Source organism: Onychomys torridus, chromosome 1 (assembly GCF_903995425.1).
Source record: "Onychomys torridus chromosome 1, mOncTor1.1, whole genome shotgun sequence".
NCBI lineage: Eukaryota > Metazoa > Chordata > Mammalia > Rodentia > Cricetidae > Onychomys > Onychomys torridus.
The window spans coordinates 29392708-29415335 of NC_050443.1; the positions used below are offsets into that span (position 1 = coordinate 29392708).

Genomic DNA, 22628 nt, shown 5'->3' on the forward strand with positions numbered 1-22628 from the left:
CACAGGACTCTGACCTTGACAGTGTTTCATTGTGCAACTGAAAATCACTTTAAGTGCCTTGTCGGGCCTGCTGACAGTCAGCTGGGTAGCTGGGTAGAGGCATGCGGATTGAAGAGACAAGACAGAAAAGAGTCGAGAGGTCTGCCAGTCAGAGGTAGAACAATGCACAGCTCAGGCATTCAACCTCTATCTATCCTGCCTTGCGTCAAGGAGCAGGCAGTTTCTTCTTCTATCTCAATGTGCCTCTGGCTGGCATCATGCTAGATAGTGTGTTCCTTCCTGGGGGCTAATCAGAACTTTCTCACAGCCTTGGCGCAAACAAGCTATTGACTCAGAATAGACTTCAGATTCAAACTGGGAAAGTTAGGGTCTCCAACAGTGCCCCCTATTGGAGTTTGCTGTCATGATACATGCTGAAATACATGCCCCCAGTGGGCATTCTCCCTAGGCATTACTGTGGTGGTTTTATGTATATGAATGTCTTCATGCATGTGTGTGCACCACTGACCGGTGGCCCGGGAGGTAAGAAGAAGGCATTGAGTCCTCTGGAACTGTAGCTGTGGATGGCTATGAGCCACCACACAGTGCTGAGAACTGAGCTCAGGTTTCCTGTAAGAGCAACCAGTATTTTTAACTAATGAGCCATCTCCTCAATTCAGTTATTTATTTGTTTGTTTTGGACAGGGTGTTTCTACATAACCCCAGTTATACTAGAACTTACTATATAGACCAGGCTGGCCTCAAACTCACAGAAATCTGCCTACCTCTGCCTTGGATTGTGAGTACAGGGATTGAAGGTATGTGCTACCATCCTGGTCCCACATTTTATTTTTCAGTTTTAGTTTGTGTATGCAACAGTCTTGCTATGGAGGTCACAGAGGAGTTGGTTCTCTCCTTCCACCATCTAGTTCCTGGGGAATGAACAAGAAGCTCCACTGAGCCATCTCCTGGCTTAAATGCCCTCAATATTAATATTAACTGTAGAAAGAAGACTTTTCCTATGGGAGATTTAAACATAAATAAGACAGAAACACCTTTTTGTTTTCCCAAAGAGTAGTCATAATCAGTTGTTTACTTAGATGGCAAAGTTTTTGTTTGGGATCAGGTTTTTTTTTTGTTTGTTTTGTTTTGTTTTTTGGTTTTTTTTAGTTACATCTATTTCATGCATGTGTGTATGTGCTACAGCACATTACATGTGTGGAGGCCTAAGAATAACTTGTAGTTGGTTCTCTTCTAGTATGTGAGTCTTGGGGATTGAACTCAGGTCTTTAGGCTTGACAGCAAGTACTTTTAATCTCATGCCCCAGGATATCACCTGGCTGGTTCCACTCTTAGGCTCCATTGATCTTCCTATCTCTGCCTCCAGAGTAGCTGTGACTGCAGGTGTGAGTCATCATGAGCTGTTGGGCAAGTGGGTTGTGACAGGGTCTCCCTATGTCCCCTGGCTGGCCTCAAACTCAGTACTGCCCAGACTTAGGAGTGCTGAGGCTATGGGCCGATATGCTCAGATAGGACCCTTCGGGGTGTTGTGGCTTTTTTTTTTTTTTTTTTTTTTTGAGACTTTTTTTCTGTGTAACAATCCTGGCTGTCCTGGAACTTGCTTTGTAAACCAGGCTGGTCTGGAACTCACGAGATCTCTCCTCTGTCTCGCAAATTGTGGGTTTAAAGGTGTGTGCAACCACTACCCTGTAACTCTCTTCTTTTAGAGCTCTGTTTTTTAGTGGGTACTGTCAATAGGAATGCTTATACCACCTACCCCAATATTTTATTAGGATTAAGGTAGTTAAGATTCATGGCACTTAGGTTGTTCCTGAGATAATGTATAATAGGCTGCTAGTCACTGCTTTCTAGTCATTGTTACCACTATTGAAGGCTTAACTTTCTACAGATCATAGTATTAGGGAATATAATTAAAGATGGTGAATCACAATTTTTTTTTTTTTTTTTTCGAGACGGGGTTTCTCAGTGTAGCTTTGCGCCTTTCCTGGAACTTGCTTTGGAGACCAGGCTGGCCTCGAACTCACAGAGATCCGCCTGCCTCTGCCTCCCGAGTGCTGGGATTAAAGACGTGGGTCACCACCGCCCGGCTGAATCACAAATTTAATCCTTACTTTTACTTTATGTATTTGAGACCAGGTCGTATAGCCTTGTCCGGCTTGGAATTCACTATGTAGCTCATTTGCAGTCACCGCCATAACAAGCCCATGGTTATAACAAATAATGCACGTTTCCAGAGGAAAACCAGCCTTTTCCTCAGATACTTAAGCTGAGGTCCCGGCCTCTGCCCTCGTCCCGCGTGCCCCAACAGCTCGCGGTGAGTGCCCAGCCGGCTCGGGTCGGCTCCCGCAGCGCCTGCGCACTGCTGCGTGCGCCTGCCCCTCCCAGCAGCCCCCGCGCGCGGCCCTTTAAGCGCTGGGGCTCTGGTGGTCCCTGGTCTTGGCGCTGTCGCGGGTGGCGTCACCTCGGCGGCGCGGGACGGGGCCTCTGAGCGGCGCTAGCTGGGTGTCTGGGTCCTGGTCCCCTGGGCGTAGTGAAGGCTCGGCGGGGTAAGGGGTGCAGGGGGCCTGCGCGGGGACGACCGGGGCGAGCGTGCCCGCTGGGCGTGGCAGGGTGGCACGGCGGCTGAGCGCGGCCAGCAGCCCACAGCGCGATGGCGTTTGTGTGAGTGAATGGGATGCAGGGCGGCTGGTGAGCCCGACTGCCGAGGCCGTGGAGTGTGTGCTCCTGGCCCCAGGTCGGCTGCGCTGTAACCGCCAGTCCCAAAGATGAGTGGTGCCCAGCCATTCACCTGGCGCCACACAAAAGACTCCCAGCGAACAAAGCGAAGCAAGCGCTCGGGATCCTGGGGAAGGAACGGTAGAGCTGGCTCCTTGGGGTCACCCCCAGCATACCACACAAGCAAGGACACAGTCACACACTGGGCAGACCGTGTGGGGTCCAACCAGAAAGCTAATTGTAAACAGGCGATGCCAGCCCCGGGCCACCCCCACCCTGTCCTTTCCTGGACACCAGGAAAGGACACCAGTACTCTCCTGTGTGTGAGTGACAGATGGTAATAACAAGACGGGTTGTGTTCTGTGTTTTGATTTAACCAGTCTGGACAAGGCTCCAAGGAAAGTTGGGATGTGAAGATTCTCTCCTACCCGGTCCTGCTGCAGTCTTGAAGCCTCACAGGAACAGAAGCAGGAAATTGCTGTTGCCTGTTGTTATAAGGTAAGGTTAAGGGAATCGAATGTTACCTCTTTGGTCTGTGAGATGCATTTTTATTTTTTAGTAGATAAGAACATTTTTAATTTTAAATGTCTGTTTCTTGGAAACAGTGCCTAACTCCTTACACCATATGTCTGTATGCACATAGCCACTTTTCAATGCTTAGAACTTAAAATCTCCCTCAAAGGAGACTTATGTTTATTTTTATCACTGTGCTATTTTATTTATTTAGGTTTTTCAAGACAGGATTTCTCTGTGTAGCCCTGGCTGTCCTGGAACTTAGTCTGTAGACCAGGCTAGCCTCCAACTAAGAGATCTGCCTGCCTCTGCTTACTGAGTGCTGGAATTAAAGGTGTGTGCTACCACCACCTGGCTGTGTATTTTATTTTTAATACTATGTTGCAGGACTCTTAGGACAGTTGCTGATACTTCCTAAATACCAAATGCTTAGTAAATATTAGCTACTTGTTAATGTGGTGACTTGCATTGATTCCTCCAATCAAGGGGAGTGGTGTAGGTGGATAGCTACTTAATTGTGATGTCCATTTCTTTTTTAAGATTTTTTTATTTATTTTATTTTATTTTTTAGTTATGTGTATGTACATGTGAGTGCTGGTGACCACAGAGACCAGAGGCATGACCTGGGATCCTTCCGGAGCCGGAGTTAGGGTGGTTATGAGCTACTCAAGGCAGGTGCTGGGAACTGAACTCAGGTCCTCTGTAGAGCAAAATGCTCTCTAAACCACTGAGCCATTTCTCCAGCCCTCATTCCATTGTTTTTGTTGTTGTTTTGTTGTAAAGAATGATGGCCAGGTAATTGGCTTGGTGGGTTAAAGAGCTTGCTGTCAAGCCTGAGAACATGAGTTTGATCCCAGGACCCACATGTGGGCAAAGAGAACCGACTCTTGCCGGTTGTGCTCTGACTTCCACATGGCATCCATACATCTACCCACCCACACATCACATATATACACACACAAATAAGTGCAATTTCATAACTGCAGTACAACTGTTTTGTTATCTGAATTTGCTACTTAGCAATATATAACAAACACAACTCTCTTTCCAGTTAAAGATATGTATCACTTTATTTTATTTTGTTTTTTTGAGAAACAGGGTTTCTTTGTGTAGCCCTGGCTGTCCTCAAATTTTCTCTGTAGGCCAGGCTGGCCTTGAACTCACAGAGATCCTCCTTCCTCTGCCTCCTGAGTGTTGGGATTAAAGATGTGTGCTACCACTGCCCAGCTGATATGTATCACTTTAAAATGACAGGTTTCTTTTTATCCAATAGATAGATGGTGTATTACTTATTTAGTCTCTTTCCTTTTGAAGGATATTTGCTGTTTTTGTTTTTGTTTTGTTTTTTGTTTTTGTTTGTTTGTTTTGAGAAAGGGTTTCTCTGTATAGTTTTGGTGCCTGCCCTGGATCTCGCTCTGTAGACCAGGCTGGCCTGGAACTCACAGAGATCCACCTGGCTCTGCCTCCCGAGTGCTCATATTAAAGGCGTGCGCCACCACTGCTGTTGTTTTTTGTTTGTTTGTTTGTTGTTGTTGTTGTTTTTTAACAGCCTTTTTTCCCTGTATGGACAGTGTCTTTCAATGTACCCCCTCATTTATTTATTTATATGTGTGAATGTGTGCTGTGTGTACATACTGTAGAATGTGTATAGAGGTCAGAGGACAGCTTGTGGGTGTAGTGCATTCCTGCTGAGCTCCTGGCCTGGCTCCAGAGAGCAGCACCTAGCCCTAATCCTTCCTTTGTTTAACCACACCTTTTGTTTCTCTAACCACCCTATGTGAATCTTGTCTGAGAGTCAAGGATCAGAGAGTGCCCCAGGGATCAAAGGCCTGCGCAAAACTTGGTCCAGGAAACCTGGAAGACTGTGGTACCTGAGAAATCAAGGAGTTTGCACTTGGCATTTGGTCTCTGGGAGCTCCTTTTAGATTGCTTTGAAGGTATGGAAATTAACTTATTGGTGAAATTATTAAAGCCACTCCACATAGTTAAAAGGGAGGTTTATTTTGTGGGGTAACTTACAAATGAAGAGATAGGTTGCAGGGTCTGGGAAAGGTGTGGCACAGTCCAGCGGTGTTCTCTGGAGAACTCTGCTCAGTCTACCTCCAGCGTCCAGGGTCCCTGAACCAAGAGACTCCTCTCTTCTTGACCCTGGGTCTTCAGCATCCTCCCTCAGCCCCGCCTTGTGGGCGTGACCATTACTGAAGCCTCAATGGGGGTTGGAACCTCCAGGCCCAGGCTGGGATGGCTATCCACTACATTAACTGGCTAAACTAATAGAGAGAAAATAAAAATGCCCTAGGCGAAGGGAAAGTGCTTCAGTCCTTCGAGGCTGGACCCCCTGCAGCCGTGAAAGGCTGTATTCATTCTTAAGATGCCTCTGGGTCTTCATGGCACAGACCCAAGTGAACCCACACACCCGTGTTGTGACTCACAGTAACATGTGGGAGTCATTCTGTTTGTACCATGTGAGTTCTAGAAATCAAACTTAGGTCATCATTAATCTTGGTGGCAAGTATCTTTACCAGCTGAGCCATCCTGACAGCATACTTTGATGTACATCTTTGATGAATATTTTTATATATATATGTTTTCTTTAGTCCTCAGAGTAGAATTTCTGAGTCAAAGGGTTTGCACGGATTAAATGCTACTTATACATACTTTTAAATTCTATCTTTGGCATACTGGCAAGAATATCCATTTCCTCATACTCTTTCGGGACAGGGTTTCTCTGTGTTGTTTTGGTGCCTGTCCTGGATCTGGTTCTGTAGACCAGGCTGGCCTCAAACTCACAGAGATCGTCTGCCTCTGCCTCCCGAGTGCTGGGATTAAAGGCGTGCACCACCACCACCACCAACACCTGACTTCTCTGTATTCTTGATAATGTGAGCATTGATACTCTTAAAGTGAGATTTTTATATCCTGGTAGTTTGATATCATTTCTGTTTTCTAGTGAATTATGAGTGCCAAGTCTCTGTCATTGGAGCAGGGAATTCTGGGTTTCATAAGCTAGGGCTAGGACTGAATGACAGTCAGCTTTGTGGTGAGAATAAGGGTTCCATATGTATCTGTGCTACTTCCCAACTTTCAATATTTACAAGCCTGATTTAATTTCTTTTGTTGTGGGGTTTCTGATCTATTGTATGAATAGAATATTATACTAAGTAGCAATCCTAAAGATACAATATAATGTATAAAACATCCACTAAAAAAAGGGATGCTGGTGCATCCTGTAATCTCTGCAGGTGGAGGCAGGAGGATCCAAGAACTTTGGAAGTTGGTTTGGCTGTGGGCAGGCTGAGCAATAGTTTCTCAGTGTCATGGCTGCTGGGCTTGGTACTTAGGAATTTCTTTACTTATGTCTGGTGAATCCAGGTGCACTTTTGAAACTTTGAAGGAGACTGCGTAAGATGTTGTGGCCCTAGATGGAGAGATTGTTTGGAGACTTCTGAGTCCAGTCTCATCTCATGGACTTGTTTTCTTCCCCCAGCTCTGGCCTCAGTGAACTCTGCTTCTTCTGAGAAATACATTTCAAGGAAGACTGTTGAATTTCTAAACCATGGCCCGTGTAAGTTAATTGTTCACATTCTTTTTCTGGAGACACTGAGGTCCTGTGAACACTTCTCTTTTGAAAATTCTTTTTATGTATATGAGTGCTTATATATGAACCATGTATATGAATATATATATATATTCATATACATATACATATACATATACCACATGAATGCCAGGTTTCAAGGAGGCCAGAAGAAGGTATCCCCTGGAATTGCAGTTAAAGTTATAAGCCACCATGTTGGTGTTGGGAACCTAACCCAGTTCCTCTGTGAGAATAGTGAGTGCTCTTGATGGCTGAGCCTTCCATCCACTCACAGGAATGTTTCTATATTGTGAGACTTATTGTTAGAACCCCAGAACCCTTCCTCCTAATTGTCTCAAATCCACTGAGGGAAGAACATAGGGTTTGTCTTTTTCAGCTGTCGTTCATGTGCTCACTGAACAGATCATTATCTATAGGCTGATGAGAGAGGATAGGGTCATTTAACTACTCACAGGAAGACTTGGGCTTTTCTAGACTTTAGCTTTCTAAGTATCTAAAATTTCTATTGGCTTGGCTATGGTGGCACATGCCTTTAATCCTAGTTCTCAGGAGGCAGAGGCAGTCGGATCTCTGTGAGTTCAAGGCCAGCCTGGTCTACAGAGCTAGTTCCAGGACAGCCAGGGCTGTTACACAGAGAAACCCTGTCTGGAGAAACAAAAACAAACAAACAAAAATTCCTATTGTTCCTGGGCATTGGTAGTGCACACCTTTAATCCCAGCACTCGGAAGGCAGGGGCAGTTGGATCTCTTGAATTGGGGGCCCAGCCTGGTCTACAGAGGACAGCTAGGGATACAGAGAAACCCTGTCTTGAAAAACCAATAAACAAACAAATAAATGAGCTATTGTTTGGCTTCAGCTAAGATACGGTGAGATCTTGTAGGTTTAGGGGTAGGTAGGATGTGTCTGAAGCTCACATTCAGAGAGACTTAGGATCTTTACTAGGAACCCTATTATGAGCAGTGCTACATTTGCAGTAAAATAGGTTCTGCTAGCATTGCCACATATGGCCTCCGTTTCTCAGCTGTTATGTGGTTGCTTGAACACAGGTCCTCATGCTTGTATGCTTACCCACCAAGCCATTTCCCTGGTCCCTGATTCTTCTTGAAGACAATGACACCTTTAGCCTTTAACACCTTTAACCCCAGCCCTCAGGAGGTTGAGGAAGTGGGGTGGCTGCTAGTCCTAGGTGATTCGGACTACAAATTCTGTCTCTAAAACAGAACCAAAAAAACGGGGTCAGTGAAGCAGCTCAGTGGGCCAAAGGTCCTTGCTGCAGGGTGACATCAACTAGTGACCTAAGAATTGACTCTGGTAACCCACAAGGTGGAAGGCAAAAACTGACTCCACAAAGTTGTCCTCTCTCCTCCTCCACATGTATGCATCCAGAGACCACACACACACACACACACACACACACACACACACACACACACACAGAGTTATTGGCATGTAGCCCAGGCTGGCCTTATATTCATGGTCCTCCTACCTCACTCTTTACGGTACCGTTGTCTCCTCCCCTAGTCTCTCACTCTTGACTCCTCCCCTGCAGTGTGTTCATCACATGACCAAAAAGAAGCATGGAGAGGAACAGGTTTATTTTTTCTTTCTTTCTTTCTTTCTTCCTTTCTTCCTTCCTTTCTTTCTTTCTTTCTTTCTTTCTTTCTTTCTTTCTTTCTTTTCTTTCTTTCTTTCTTTCTTTCTTCTTTCTCTCTCTTCCTCTCTTTCTTTCTTTCTCTCTCTCTCTTTCTTTCTTTCTTTCTTTCTTTCTTTCTTTCACCTTGCAGCTTCTTGTCCATCATGAAGGAAAGTCAGGACATGAACTCAAGGCAGGAACCTGGAGGCAGGAATGAAGTGGAGACTGGGGAGGAATGTTGCTTACTAGCTTACTCTTCTGGCTTGCTCAGCTGTTTTTTGTTTTGTTTTTTTGTTTTTTCAAGATAGGGTTTCTCTGTGTAGCCCTGGCTGTCTTGGAACTTGCTCTGTAGACCAGGCTGGCTTTGAACTCACAGAGATCCTCCTGTCTCTGTCTCCTGAGTGCTAGGATTAAAGATAGCTGGCTCAGCTATCTTTCTTTTTTTGTTGTTGTTAGTTTTTTTGTTTGTTTGTTTGTTTTTTGGCACAGGGTTTCTCTGTGTAGCTTTGTGCCTTTCCTGGAACTCTCTTTGGAGACCAGGCTGGCCTCGAACCCACAGTGGGTGCTCCCACATCAATCAAGAAAACATTCTGCAAACATGCTCACAGGCCGGTGTGATTGAGGCAGACATGCTCACAGGCCGGTGTGATGGAGGCAGACATGCTCACAGGCTGGTGTGATGGAGGCAGACATGCTCATAGGCCGGTGTGATGGGGGCAGACATGCTCACGGGCCGGTGTGATGGAGGCAGTTTCTTAACTGAGGTTCTCTTCCCAGAAGACTCTAGCTTGTGTCAAAGTGACAAATCCAACCAGCATACTCTCATTAATTAGCTCGATCAGTTTTTGCTTTTCCAACATGTTTGGATTATTGAAGTGTGTCAGAGTATGTAGTGTTGGAGCCTGCCAACAGTCAGCTGGGGAGCTGGGTAGAGGCGTGTGGATTGAAGACACAATGAAGAAGACAGAAGAGTCCAGAGTTCTGCCAGTCAATGGCGGACAGCCCCGAGTTGATTTCCCAGCCAGCTTATACACAGTTTTGAAGGACAGAGGTAGAAACAATGCACAGCCCAGGCATTCAACCTCTATCTATCCTGCCTTGCGTCAAGGAGCAGGCAGTTTCTTTTTCTGTCTCCATGTACCTCCGGCTGGCATCAGCAGCCTGTGTCTAGTTAGATAGTGTGCTCCTTCCTGTGGCTAATCAGGACTTTCTCACAGCCCTTCAAGGAGGCTCTGGGGGCTAATCAGGACTTTCTCACAGCCTTGGAGTAAGCAAGCTTGAACTCCATTGACTCAGAATAGACTTCAGATTCAGCCTGGGAAACTGAGTCAGTTGTGGGCTCCCACATGTAGCAGCTGACAGTGATGGTTCATAACAGAGAGAGGATGGAAGTTGAGGGTGGGGAGAACATAGCAGCAGGACCCTCCTAGAGCACATATGCACCTTGCTTCAGGACCCTCATTTCCCTCTGATGACCTCCTAGCTCAAGCCTGTTTGCTGTAATGGCCCACTTCTGAGCAGTGGTGGACCATGCTTTTAATAGCAGCACTTGGGAGGCAAGGCAGGTGGGTCTCTGTGAGGCCAGCCTGGGCTACACAGTGAGTGCATTCTATAGGGAAATTAGTCTGAAGACAAGCTGATGCCGTCTTCTCTCACTCTTCTCTCAGTATCTCTTCCATATCTTCTCTCTGGGCTTTAAGTGCTTTTTGTCCGTTCAGTTGTGTCATCTGCTCTGTCGTGCAGGTGTCAGTGATGTTCAGTGACGTATCCATAGCCTTCTCTCGGGAAGAGTGGGAGTGCCTGGACCTGTCGCAGAGGGATTTGTACAAAGATGTGATGATGGAGAACTACCACAATGTGGCCTCACTGGGTAGGCTTATCTCTTCAGCGATTTTGATTGTATTCTCTAACATCCATTCTCTCTGGAGATTTCCCAGAAACGGTTCAGTTTTCTTTTGCATTCATTCATTCATTTATTCATTCATTCATTATTAATTAATTAATTAATTCATTATTTATTTATTGTGTTGTGGGGGAGGGGCATGTACATGCTGTAGTAAGCATGTGGAGGTCAGAGGACAACATTTGAACATTGGTTCTCTTCTTCCACTGTGTGTCTTCTGGGAATGAACTTAGGTTGGCCACAGTGCCCTACCCTGTGCCCTCCCCCTGTCCTTCCTTGATTCTAAGGAGATGGTTTGAACATTTATTCAGGAGTAAGTACTTTCATTAACTATATTCACTTTCCCCGTACTTAAGTACTAAAGGACCTTTGGGCCCTTTATAATGACAGAACTTTTTAAACTTTTTATTTATTTGTTTGAGATGTGGTCATATTTTATAGGCCAGGTTGGTTTGCAACTCACCATCTTCCTCCTCCCTCAGCCTCTTGAGCTGTGGGATTGCAGATATGAGCTACTTTAGTGGCTAGACTTAAATGTAGCCTTATCAATATCAAAGAAGATGTTTCGCTTTTAAAGTGATTATTTTTTATTTATGCACACGAGGAGGGCCATGCTTGTGCAGTGACATGTGGAGGCCAGAGGACAACTTGCAGAAGTAGAGTCTCCCTTCCAGCATGTGGGTTGTCAGGCTTGATGGCAAATGCCTTTACCCGCTGAGCCATCCCACTTGCCATCACTTTGTCTTTGAACTCCACATCGCTTTATACATTTTATTGTTGGTATACCTATATGGAAAGTAGCTATGCCTTGTTTCTTAGTTTTTCTCTAACAAAAGAACATATATAGGCAGAGGCAGGCAGGCAGAGCAGTGGGGCGGCGGCTGAGACACAATTGTAATAAGAACATATATAGTTTATTTGGTAGTGTGTGAAGTCACCAGGAGTTATTTCCAGCTCAAGGTAACCAAGCATTACCTTTGTTAATGAATCATCAGTTTTACCAACTTTGGTAGGCGAAAGTTTCTCAGTCCCACCTGGCTCTGTGGTCCATACAAATCTCTCCCACCTGCAGTCCACAGCTGCTTATAAAATAATTACACAGAGGCTTACATTGACTATAAAATGTATGGCCTATGGCTCAGGCTTCTTACTAGCTAGCTCTTATAACTTAACGCAACCCATTTTTGGCTTACCAGTACTTTCACATTTTCCTTCTTGGGTGGCTGGATCGAGTCTTTCCCAACTCCACCCTTCTTCATCTCCATCTTCAGTTTGAATGTACCATCTAACCTTATTCTGCCTCGCCATTGACCAAGCAGCTTTATTTATCAACCAATGAGAGCAACACATATCCACAGTGTACAGAAAGACATCCCTCAGCACGTCTCCTTTTCTGTCTAATCAAAAAGGTAGGTTTTAATTTTAACATAGTAAAATTACATATAACAAAACAGTTATCAAGCAAGAATTACACTTGTAATTATCTAGTCTATTGGTATTTGGCAAAATTAAAGAAAATACTCTATCATCTACCTTATTTTTGTGACTCAAAAGGTTTATATCTAATTTATCTTTTATCATGACTAAGGAAAACTATAGTTATGATTATCTAGTCTTCAACTCCATCAAAGACCCCAGAAGGATATATTACCTAAGTAAACAGGAAGTGCATTGTAAGCAACTTCCAAAATTCTAGAAATGACAGAGACATCTGGCTGCCTGGACAGTCACCCCAGCTACCTCTGCAACATTGGCCATCCATCCTCAGCCTATACTCCTATAGTCTCTGGCATATTTTTTAGTGAAGCAGGAAATTTGAAGGATTGTTTCATCTATTGGCAAAGTTCATCAGTTGCTTCTCCCTGAGTCCTGCAGACTGTCTGGCAGTCTCCTCTGTGAAGCAGGAACCTTAAGGACCATCTCACTTTATTTTGGCAAAGTTCAATGGTCATTTTCCCATGGGTTCTGCATATCCAGGCTATACAACATACCATCAAGCAGTCCAGGCAAGAATAGTTTCTTTTCCAAATGGCTAACTTTTGCCACAAAGAAAGCAAACTCCACATGGAGTTTCTTCAATGCCCATCATCTTTTCTGTCTCAATGTCCAGAAAGTCTAAGTTCTTAAATATTTTAAATGCCATATTCTGGAGGTCTTTCAAGTGTTTGAAGATTACCTACCTAATTGAAATATACCTTTGTATACCTAAAAAACTTAACTAACATGACTATAAATCTGACTATTAACTTGTATTTTTTAACTGTACATTACATTTTTAAATGAGTTGCATAAACATACTACCTTCAACAAGAGTAAAAACATACATATAGTATAACAAAATTAACTTTAAATTTGTATCAATGAAATAAAATCTATAGCAATGTAAAATATTTCAAACAAGTTGTTGCTTTTTAAAACTGGATTCAATAATGTACCCTTTTGTCCTATCATATCTATATTGCATTTTCTTCTTTAGAAAGAGATTGCAGGGCTGGAGAGATGACTCAGAGGTTAAGAGCACTGGCTGCTCTTCCAAAGGTCCTGAGTTCAATTCCTAGCACCCACATGGTGGCTCACAACCATCTGTAATGAGATCTGGTGCCCTCTTCTGTACATAATAAATAAATAAATAAATCTTTATTAAAAAAAAAGAAAGAGATTGCATTTATAATCAATCCACTCTAAATAAAAATAACATTCATAAACAATATTTTGGGAATTTGGGCATAGCTTCTCCTACTACTTCCTGCTGATTGGGGGCACTGGCAATCTTATGGAGATCCTGAGAAAATTAAGAATTATAGTTAAATCTTGGCTGTAGTCTGTGAGGCTGGATCATCTTAGCCAGTTGCTTTGAAGCTGTTTTGGATGTTGGATCATCTGGGCCACGGTATCATTGGAGACCTTTCAGGGGGTCTTGGTTGATCAAAGCATATTAACCTGGAAGCAATCCACAGGTTCTCATCTTCTGTGGAAACAAAAGCAGAACCTCTTTTCCAAAGCAGCGTATCCTTAGACACAATTTTGAAGTCCAGATGCCTTTAAAATAGACATATTGGCTTAACTCAGTAGCCCCTACAATCAATGCCTCTCTGCAGTTAAAAATCCCAAAAACAATATAATAATATGTAGTATCTAGATTCTTTGTATAATTTCCATCCTTACATGGCTTAACTATTATTTTTACTGTCTTTTTAAAGACATTTTAAAAAATATTTTTGTAACTACCTATGCTCATTTTCCTCTCTCTCTCTCCCAAGCCTACGCACATTTTTACACACACTGTAAACTGTTTAGAGGTTTATTCCATCTGACTCTGTTTTATTGTGTACCTATAATTTTTTTCTGACCAGGAGAGATATTTGTTTGTTTGTTTATTTTGGTTTTTTGAGACAGGGTTTCCCTGTGTAGCTTTGTGCCTTTCCTAGAACTCTCTCTAGAGACCATGCTGGCCTCGAACTCACTGAGATCTGCCTGCCTCTGCCTCCCGAGTGCTGGGATTAAAGGCGTGCGCCACCACCACTCGGCTAGGAGAGATTTTTAAACTGCTAAGCTACTATTGAACTGCTAAGCTACAGCAGCTTTGGCTGTTGACCCTGCATAGGTTTCCCAACATAGCAGAGGTACATTTACAGCAAGCTCTGGGAGCCATGCTCACTGCCAACTCTGCTGGGTGGGGTGGAGACTCCAGCTACATGTAGCTCTGGCCTCAGCCGGTGGCTGCAAAGCCACAGGCAAGTGGCTTTTTCATGAATTTGTGCCCCAAAAGTTGGGCGCCAGATGTTGTGCCAGATGTTCTAAATGGTCTTATAATAAAAACCCAGAGCCAGATATTGTGGTAAATGCTGAAAGGTCAGAGGAAACAACCCACAGCCACTTCTCACCTTGCCAAGTCCTCAGCTGATCCTGTTCTACAAATCCTCAGACTGAATGTCTCTGAGTCCTCAGCCGAAAGGCTCTTGAGTTCCTGTCTCCTCACGCCTTATATGCCCTTTTCTGCCCAGCCATTTCACCTCCTGTCTCAACCCTCCTAGAGCTGGTATTAATGGCCTGTGTGCTTCCCAAACACTGGGGTTAAAGGTGTGTGCCTCCACTGCCTGGCTGTTTCTCTCCTAGACTGAGTCAATCTTGTATAGCCCAGTGTGGCCTTGAACTCACAGAGCTCCAGATTGATCTCTGCCTGCTGAGTGCTAATATTAAAGGTATGTGCCACCACTGCCTGGCCTCCATGTTTAATCTAGTGGCTCCTTTGACCTTCAGACAAATTTTATTAGAGTAAAACAAAATATCACCACAAACTTTTATGGCTACAATTTAAAACCTAAGAATATTGTAAGAAAGGTAGTAAGATTGGGATGATGATTCATTTTCAGCTGGACAAGTGTACATTGAGAATGAGTACTCAAGTTCAGATCCTCAGAACCCATGTGAAAGGTCGTGATGGTCTTACATTTCTGTAATCCTGGGTCTTGGGTCAGGGCAGAGATAGGTAGGTCCCTGAAGCTCATTGGCCAGTCAGCCTAGCCAAATCAGTTTGATGAGTTTAATGAAGGACCTTATTTCAAAAAATAAGTTGGAAGGCCAAAAAGATTGCCCAGTGGTTAGAAGTAGTAGAAACATAAACCCAACAGCCTGAGTTTAGTTCCTGGATTTTATATAACAAAATGGGATGCAGTGGTATGAATCTGTGTTCCCTCCTTTGGTGAAAGACAAGAGGATCACCCAGAAGCTTGTCAACCAGCCTAGAGTATGCAGCGCAGCAGAGATGAGAGAGCCTGCCCCATCCAGGTGAAAGGAGAGGACTGATTCCTGAAAGTTGTGCTCTGAGCACACACACACCTTGTCATTGTCATGCCTGCACTTACACATGTATCACACACACACACACACACACACACACACACACACACACACACATTAAATAAGATGGAGAGCCATTGAAGAAAGACAGTTGATGCCAATCTCTGGTCTCTACATGCACATGATAAACATGCATACACACCTGCACATATGCACATATCCACACCAACCAGTGTATATACCACACCATACCCACATAACACAACAAACATATACAAACACCCACACAGAGAGACAAAAAGAAATACAGTAAATGTCTCTTAGGAAACTAACTATTTTCCTCTCAGTAAAAAGCTAATGAAATACATATAGTTCAGCTAGGTAGTGCTTAGATAGTTCCATAAAATAGACATTTTTATTATTATTTTATTTATTTATTTTTTGTGTTTCTGAGACAGAGTTTCTCTGTGTAGCCCTGGCTGTACTAGAACTTGCTTTATAGACCAGGCTGGCTTTGAACTTAGAGATCTACCTGCCTTTGCCTTCTGAGTGCTGGGATTAAAGGTGTACCACCATGCCTGGCTATTACTATTATTGTTGTTATTATTGAAATAGCATCTCTGTATGTATCCCAGATTGACCTCAAAGTCTACTTCAACATCCTCCTGCCTCAATCACCCAAGTGCAGGGATTTCAGACGTGAATCACCACACTCAGCTGTAGCAGACAATTTTTTAATGATTTACTTTTCAGTATGTGTATGTGTTTGGGTGTTTTGGAATGTGCATGTAAATTCCGTACCTGAAGTGGCCAGAAGAGGGTGGCAGATTCCCCTGGAGCTGGAGGTACAGGCTGATGTGAGTTGTGGGTGCTAGGAACTGAACTCAGGCTCTCTGCATGTGCTCTCAACCCATGGGCCATCTTTCCAGCCCCTGTAGTAGACACTCTCATGGTTGCTATTTTACAGATGAAGAGAGTGAAGCATCCAAGTAGCTGGCCTCCTGCCACACAAGAGTTCTTTCCCCTTCCTCTGACCTGCACTTTTGGGATACCCTTAATGTGAATGTTCCTAAACCACCCTATCTTTTTTTTTTTTTAAGATTTTTTTTTATTTATTATGTATACAGAAGAGGTTGCCAGATCTCATTACAGATGGTTGTGAGCCACCATGTGGTTGCTGGGAATTGAACTCAGGACCTCTTGAAGAGCAGTCGGTGCTCTTAACCTCTGAGCCATCTCTCCAGCCCCACCACCCTGTCTTCTTTAAGGACTATCATTTGTCACGGTAACCTAGATATTGTAACAGATTTCACTAAAATGAACCTAAGAAAACTTGACTTAATTTCCTCATTGCCTCATGTTTCTTTTCTTCTAAGTAGGCTACTTCATTTCCAAACCAGATGTGATTTCCTTGCTGGAGCAAGGGAAGGAGCCCTGGAAGGTTGTGAGGAGGAGAAGACGAAGCCCAGGTAAGTGAGGCTCTGTCACTGGCTGGAAAGAGGTGCACCAGCTCAGTGGACTAGAGCTGAGCTGGGATAGGTGCTGTCAGTACAGCGGTAAACAGACATGTCCCTCAGAATTCGCCTTGTCATTAGAGAATCACAGTTGCTATACAAAGTAGAAAATAGAATGGCAGGAAGTAATAGAGAGCTGTGAAGAGTCAGCAGAGTGAAGAGTGCGGGGTCCTAGGAAAGCTTTGCCATCTTGGTAGAGGAGCCTGCTACCTTGCTCGAGGCAAGTGATCTACTTTATAGCTACATCATCAGCCCAGGAAAGCTTTATATTTATTTTTTAAATGTATATGAGAGTTTCACCTGCATGTATGTGTGTGCCTGGTGCCCAAAGGAGTCAGGAGACGTAGTCTTCACTACTTTTCTATGGCTGTGCAGACACAGTGACCAGGGCAACTTAGAAAAGAGTTGATTGGTACAGGCAGTTTCAAAGGGTGAGTCCATGATCATCATGGTTGGGAGCATAGCAGTCTATAGATTTTTGGGGGTAATGGAGCTATGATGCCATATTTTTAATGTTGCTTTTCTCAGTGAAATAAGACCATAAGGATAATATTCTGTGCAAACACAGCACTCCTATTCTGGTAACCCAAAATCTGAGAGTCCAAAAGGATTTGGAAACAACCTGACATATGAGGAGCTTTAGTCACTCCTGAAGAAGTCTATGATGAATATTAACATAGGTTGAGTAACCCTTATTCAAAATGCTTGGGAGAAGACGTGTTTCAGATTTCAGACCTGGGTGTATGTATTTCATGTGGATTAGTGTCTTACCTGTGTGTTTGTCTGTGCACCACATACATGTATGCCTGGTACCCAGGGGGCCAGAAGAGGGCATTGTATCTCCTGGAACTGGAGTGCAGATGTTTGTGAGCCACCATGTGAGTGCTGGCAATGGAACTCGGGTCCTCTTCAAGAACAGCAGATGTTCTTAACTGCTGAGCCATCTCTCAACAAAGACTGATAAAATGGAGGGGCTTAGGTTGGGGCCTGCAGACCCAAGGTAGATGACTGGAAGATAAAGGTGGTTTTAGGAAGGGTTGTGGGATCTCTGCTGCTACTTGGTCAGTTCACGACCAAAACTGCTGAAGAAAAGCCATTATGGTGATCTGTCTCTGCAGTGCCTGTGTCAGGGTGTTGGGGAAGCTCCAGGAAGGCCTCTGTTGCCTCTGTTGAGTCACAAATGCTTCAGTGTCAAATGATCCGTGAGCCAAGGCAGCATGTTTAGGGCAGTGTGTTCTCTGTAAGCCAGCTTTATTGAAGTAGCATGTCATGAGCCACTTTAGAAGTTCTTGTTCTCAGCTAAATTTAGATGAACTCTTTCTAAAGCTTTTGTGTGCTTTGAAAAGCGTTTTTGTTTTTTGTTTTGTTTTGTTTTGTTTTTCTTGCAGTATAGCAAGTCTGATCACATTCTCCATTTGTTCTATGGAAATTGATCTGTTTTAGCCAGGCATGGTGGGGCAGGCCTCTAATCCTACTTTTCAGGTTGAGGCAGGAGGATGAGAAGTTTGAGGCCAGCTGCAGCTACATGAGACATTGTCTCAAATGCCAAACAAAAATTTTCCTGTTAAACACGTGTGTCCGTGGTGGTCGATTGTATTTCCGGGAACACCCATTTTAGTTATGCCACATTCTTGTAATTTAAATTTAGTGCCAGTCATTTTTTTTCTAATAATGCTCTGTTCTCATCGTTTTCACATTGTTGTTTTCCTTTTTCTTTCCCAAGACATGGTTTGTGTAGCCCTGGCTGTCCTGGAACTTGCTCTGTAGACCAGGCTGGCCTCAGAGATCCACCTGCCTCTGCCTTCAAGTGCTGAGATTAAACACGTGTGCTGCTACTGCCCGGCTTCTTGTTTCCTTTTTATTTATATATTTTTGTTTGTTTGAGACAGTCTCTGTGAGCCCTCTTGCCTCAGTTTCCCAACTGCTAGTGTTATAAATTATAATATTATATTTCTATATAGATGTACACCCAGTACATTGCCATTTGTTATTTCTATGTTTGTTCTCCATTTTGTTTGTTTTTGTTTTGTTTGTTTGCTTTTAGTGCTGTATAGAACTCAGGACTTCATACCTTAGGCAAGCACTCTACCACAAAGCTGCAAAGATGTGTCCTTAGTCCCTTTATACATTGTATTTTGAGATAGGGTCTCACTGAAGTGCCCAGTCTGCACTTCCATTTGCAATTCTCTTGTCTCAACCTCAAGAGTGCTAGGGGCACAGGCCTGTGAACCCTCACCCACCATTGTAATTTTCTTTTCACCTTTTTGTTTTCTAAAAAATGATACTAGATACTATTTTAAATCTTTTTTCCTATTGACATAAAAGTTATATAGTTTATATTTTTAAATTTTTAGATTTTCTATTTTCATTATTTCTAGTTTGGTAGAAAATACCTATATGATTTCAACTTTTTACACAGACCACAGTTGCAGTAATTGAAAAACCCCGTCCTCTTTCATGAGGGTCACTCGGTCCAGCATTTATCTCTGGCTCCTCCTCTCGGCTGTCTGGCCTCTGCTCTGCAGGCACTACACCTTCTTGTTCAGATACATGCAAGAGCTGTTGCCTCCATTACCTAGTGGCATCATCCCCGAAGAGTGCTAAGCATCTCAGTAAGATGTACACGTATTTCCTGGTCTGGACATGCAGTAATGGATGATCTTAGGAAATCCAGGAAAGAGCTCTCTAATGAGGGAATGAAACAGGAGACCAGAGCAGGGGGAGGAACGAAGCAGCTGTGAGGTAACGGCCAAGGAAAAGTGACAGGAAACGGACACTGAAGAGAGCCAGCCTAAGTAACGGTAGAAGGAGCCTGTTTGATTTGTTTCTTCAAGACAGGGTTTCTCTGTGTGGCCTTGACTGTCCTGTAGCTTGCTCTGTAGACCAGGCTGGCCTCGAACTCACAGAGATCCACCTGCCTCTGCCCAGAGTGCTGGGATTAAAGGTGTGCGCTCCACTGCCCACATAAGAAGCCTTTTGAGCTATAGCTTGCCTAGTGTTGGTAAGGCCCTGGGTCCAACCTTAAGTACCTCAAGAAAAGGAAGAAAAGAATGGACATAAGGGCAGCTGCAAAGTGGGGACGGCATAAGAACGATCTCCCTGTCCCATGTGTGTGTTTAACTGTGCATGCTTAGATGCATGAAGAGAACATTTAACCATCTGTAGTAAACTATGAGAGGTTAGAGGCAAAAAAGATATACTTAGAACAAGTAGGAGCTGTGATAAATAAATGAGTCAAACTCCATTATGCTATGAACTTATCATTTAGTAGAGAGTAAGTTAAGATTGTGTCTGACTTTAAAGAGCCTTTCAGGTAAGGAAAAGCTGAGGCTTGGATCGCACAGTGTTACAGCTGTGTGAGTCTCTGTTCCACCTCTAGTACTTTTCATAAAGTTAGAAAAGTCAGTCACAACTGTGAAAATGCAAAATTGTTAATAATGAGAGCTGTGGGGTGGGAGAGAATGCTCAGTTGATGAAGCACTTGCTGTGCACATGGGATGACGCAAATCAGAAGAGTCTTAGCATCCATGTAAAAGCCAGAGTGTATAATCTCAGTGCTGGGAAGGCAGAGACAGAGGAACTCCAAAAATAAGGTGGAGGACCTAGAGAGATGGCTCCATGTTTAAGAGGGCTGTTGTTTTTGTAGAGGACCTACGTTCAGTTCCTAGAACCCACATAATGGATCACAAACAACTGTAACTCCAGTGCCAGGGGATCCAACACCCTCCTCTGACCGCTACATGTGCACAGTGCACAAAAATCATGGGGGCGCAACACTCATACACCTAAAATAAATAAATCTACTCTACAGGAGCAGCCAGGGCTCTTAACCACTAGACCATCTCTCCAGTCTCCTAAATGTTTAATAAAAATTAGAATCTGGTCTGGGAAGATGGGTCAGTGGTTAAAGTGTTTGCTACACAAATGTGTTCAGTTCCCCAGAACCCGTGTAAATGCCAGTTAGGTGTGGTGATCCACTGGTAATTCCCAACTTGGAAGGCAAAGATAGACGATTGCCTAGTGCAGTGGTTCTCAGCCTTCCTAATGCTGGGACCCTTTAATACAGTTCCTCTTATTGTGGTGACCCCCAAACATAAAATTATTTTCATTGCTACTTCATAACTGTAATTTTGCTACTGTTAATGGATCAAATGTAAATATCTGATATGCAGGATATCTGATATGTGATCCCTCCCAAGGAGTCTCGAATCACATGTTGAGAACCACTGCCCTACAGCAAGCTAGCTAGCAAGACTGGCCATATTGGCGAGCTCTGGGTTTGATTGAAAGACCCAATCCTCAAGGAATAAGATGGATGGTAAATTGAGGATGATTCCTGACATCAACCTTAGGCCTCCACATGCCCCCCCATGTGTACCTACAAATGTGCAAAATATGTATCTACATACAAGTGCATGCCACACATACACAAAAACATGAAAAATGGGGAAAAATTATAGTCTTATCCAGGTAGTTGTGGTAGTATTTAAACAGTATTGGGGTTTTTTGTTTGTTTGTTTTTGTCTTTTGAGGTATGTTCTCACTATGTGGCCCTCTCTCTTCCTCCCGAGTGTCTGCCACTACACTCAGCTTTAAACAGTGTTTATAATAAGCCACCCAGCTATTGGTGAAATTATTAAGGCCACTCCACATAGTTAAAAGGGAGGTTTATTTTGTGGGGTAACTTACAAATGAAGGGGTAGGTTGCAGGGTCTGGCAAAGGTATAGGGCAGTCCGGCGGTGTTCTCTGGAGAACTCTGCTCGGTCTCTTCCTGCGTCCCGCATCCCGGAACCAAGAGAGCCACCTCCTCCTGCTCCTCGGTCTTCCGCTCCCTCCTCTGCCCCGCCTTGTGGGCGTGATCATTACTGAAGCTTCAATGGAGGTTGGAACTTCCAGGCCAATGCTGGGATGGCTATCCACTACATCTCCCCCTTTTGTCTAAATAAGAAAGTTCTAACCTAATACAAGACTATACACAAAGAGATGGTTATCAAATATTGTCCAGGAGTAATGAGGGATAATGACTTAGATAAGTTGGAATTACAATAAGTGCAAACAATATCAAGCAAAAAACACATAGTAAAATCCAGGGAAGTCTAGAGCGTGGGTAGGTGGCATGTTACAAAGATCATTCCAAAAGGTATCCTATCCTAAAGAACCTGAGTCTAATACATAATATATTCTAAGATATTATATATGTATATATACTAAGTTGTAACTATAACTGCTAACCTCCAACCTCATCAAAGACCTGAGAAGGAATATAATAATACCTGAGAAATGGGAGAAGGACGCAAGCAACTTTCGGGAGTCTTGCAAGAGTAGACAGAGACAGCTAGCAGCCTGGACAGTCACCTAATGTTTCTCAGTATCGTTGGTGCATTCAAATTGGCTACAGGCCTAGAGTATCTGACAGACCATTTCAGAAGCAGGAATTCTGAAAGACCATCTTACCCTGTCTTGGCAAAGTATGGTGGTCGCTTTCCTTGTGTCCCGCTTGTCCAGAAAGGACAGCATTTGTACTGTCAGCAGTTGAGGCAAGGGCAGTTCTTTCCCAGTAGGCCATTTTGTGCCAAGAAGACAAACTTCCAAATGGAAATGTCTTAGAAGCCCAACGTTCTCTCGGGATCAAATTGGTGCTGCCAGGAGCAATTGTGTCTCACGTCAACAGAATTCTAAATTATTTAAATGCCATATTCTCTAGGTCCATGAAGTGGTTGAAGATTACCTGTCCATCTGACCTATGTATTTATAAATCTGGATAACCTAACTAACATAATTATAGAGGTGACAAGCATAGGTGACAATAACTCTGTAAGTCTCATCTACCTAAACAACCTAAGGACTCAGGCTTCCTATAAATAAGGCAAACAGTCTGTAAGCAATTGTACAGTAAAAGGACAATGACTTCAAATTGTGACAATACACAAAATATCTTTAACAGAGGTAG

The 22628-nt window shown here is 43.6% G+C and overlaps 1 protein-coding gene across 4 annotated transcripts in view; it reads left to right on the top strand.

Annotated features, from left to right (window-relative positions):
• The window catches only part of LOC118578673 (zinc finger protein 14), a 64197-nt gene that overhangs the window by 8463 nt on the left and 33106 nt on the right, over positions 1-22628 (top strand). Inside the window, exons 1-5 of one of the 4 annotated variants that reach the window (XM_036180561.1) lie at positions 2389-2546; positions 3096-3213; positions 6716-6793; positions 10204-10330; positions 16540-16632. In XM_036180561.1, the coding sequence (XP_036036454.1) occupies positions 6785-6793; positions 10204-10330; positions 16540-16632 (229 nt within the window). In that variant the 5' untranslated portion in view covers positions 2389-2546; positions 3096-3213; positions 6716-6784. Of the gene's footprint in view, positions 1-2388; positions 2547-3095; positions 3214-6715; positions 6794-10203; positions 10331-16539; positions 16633-22628 lie in introns of those variants that run through there. The other 3 variants (XM_036180269.1, XM_036180207.1, XM_036180342.1) reach the window with 3 other exon arrangements.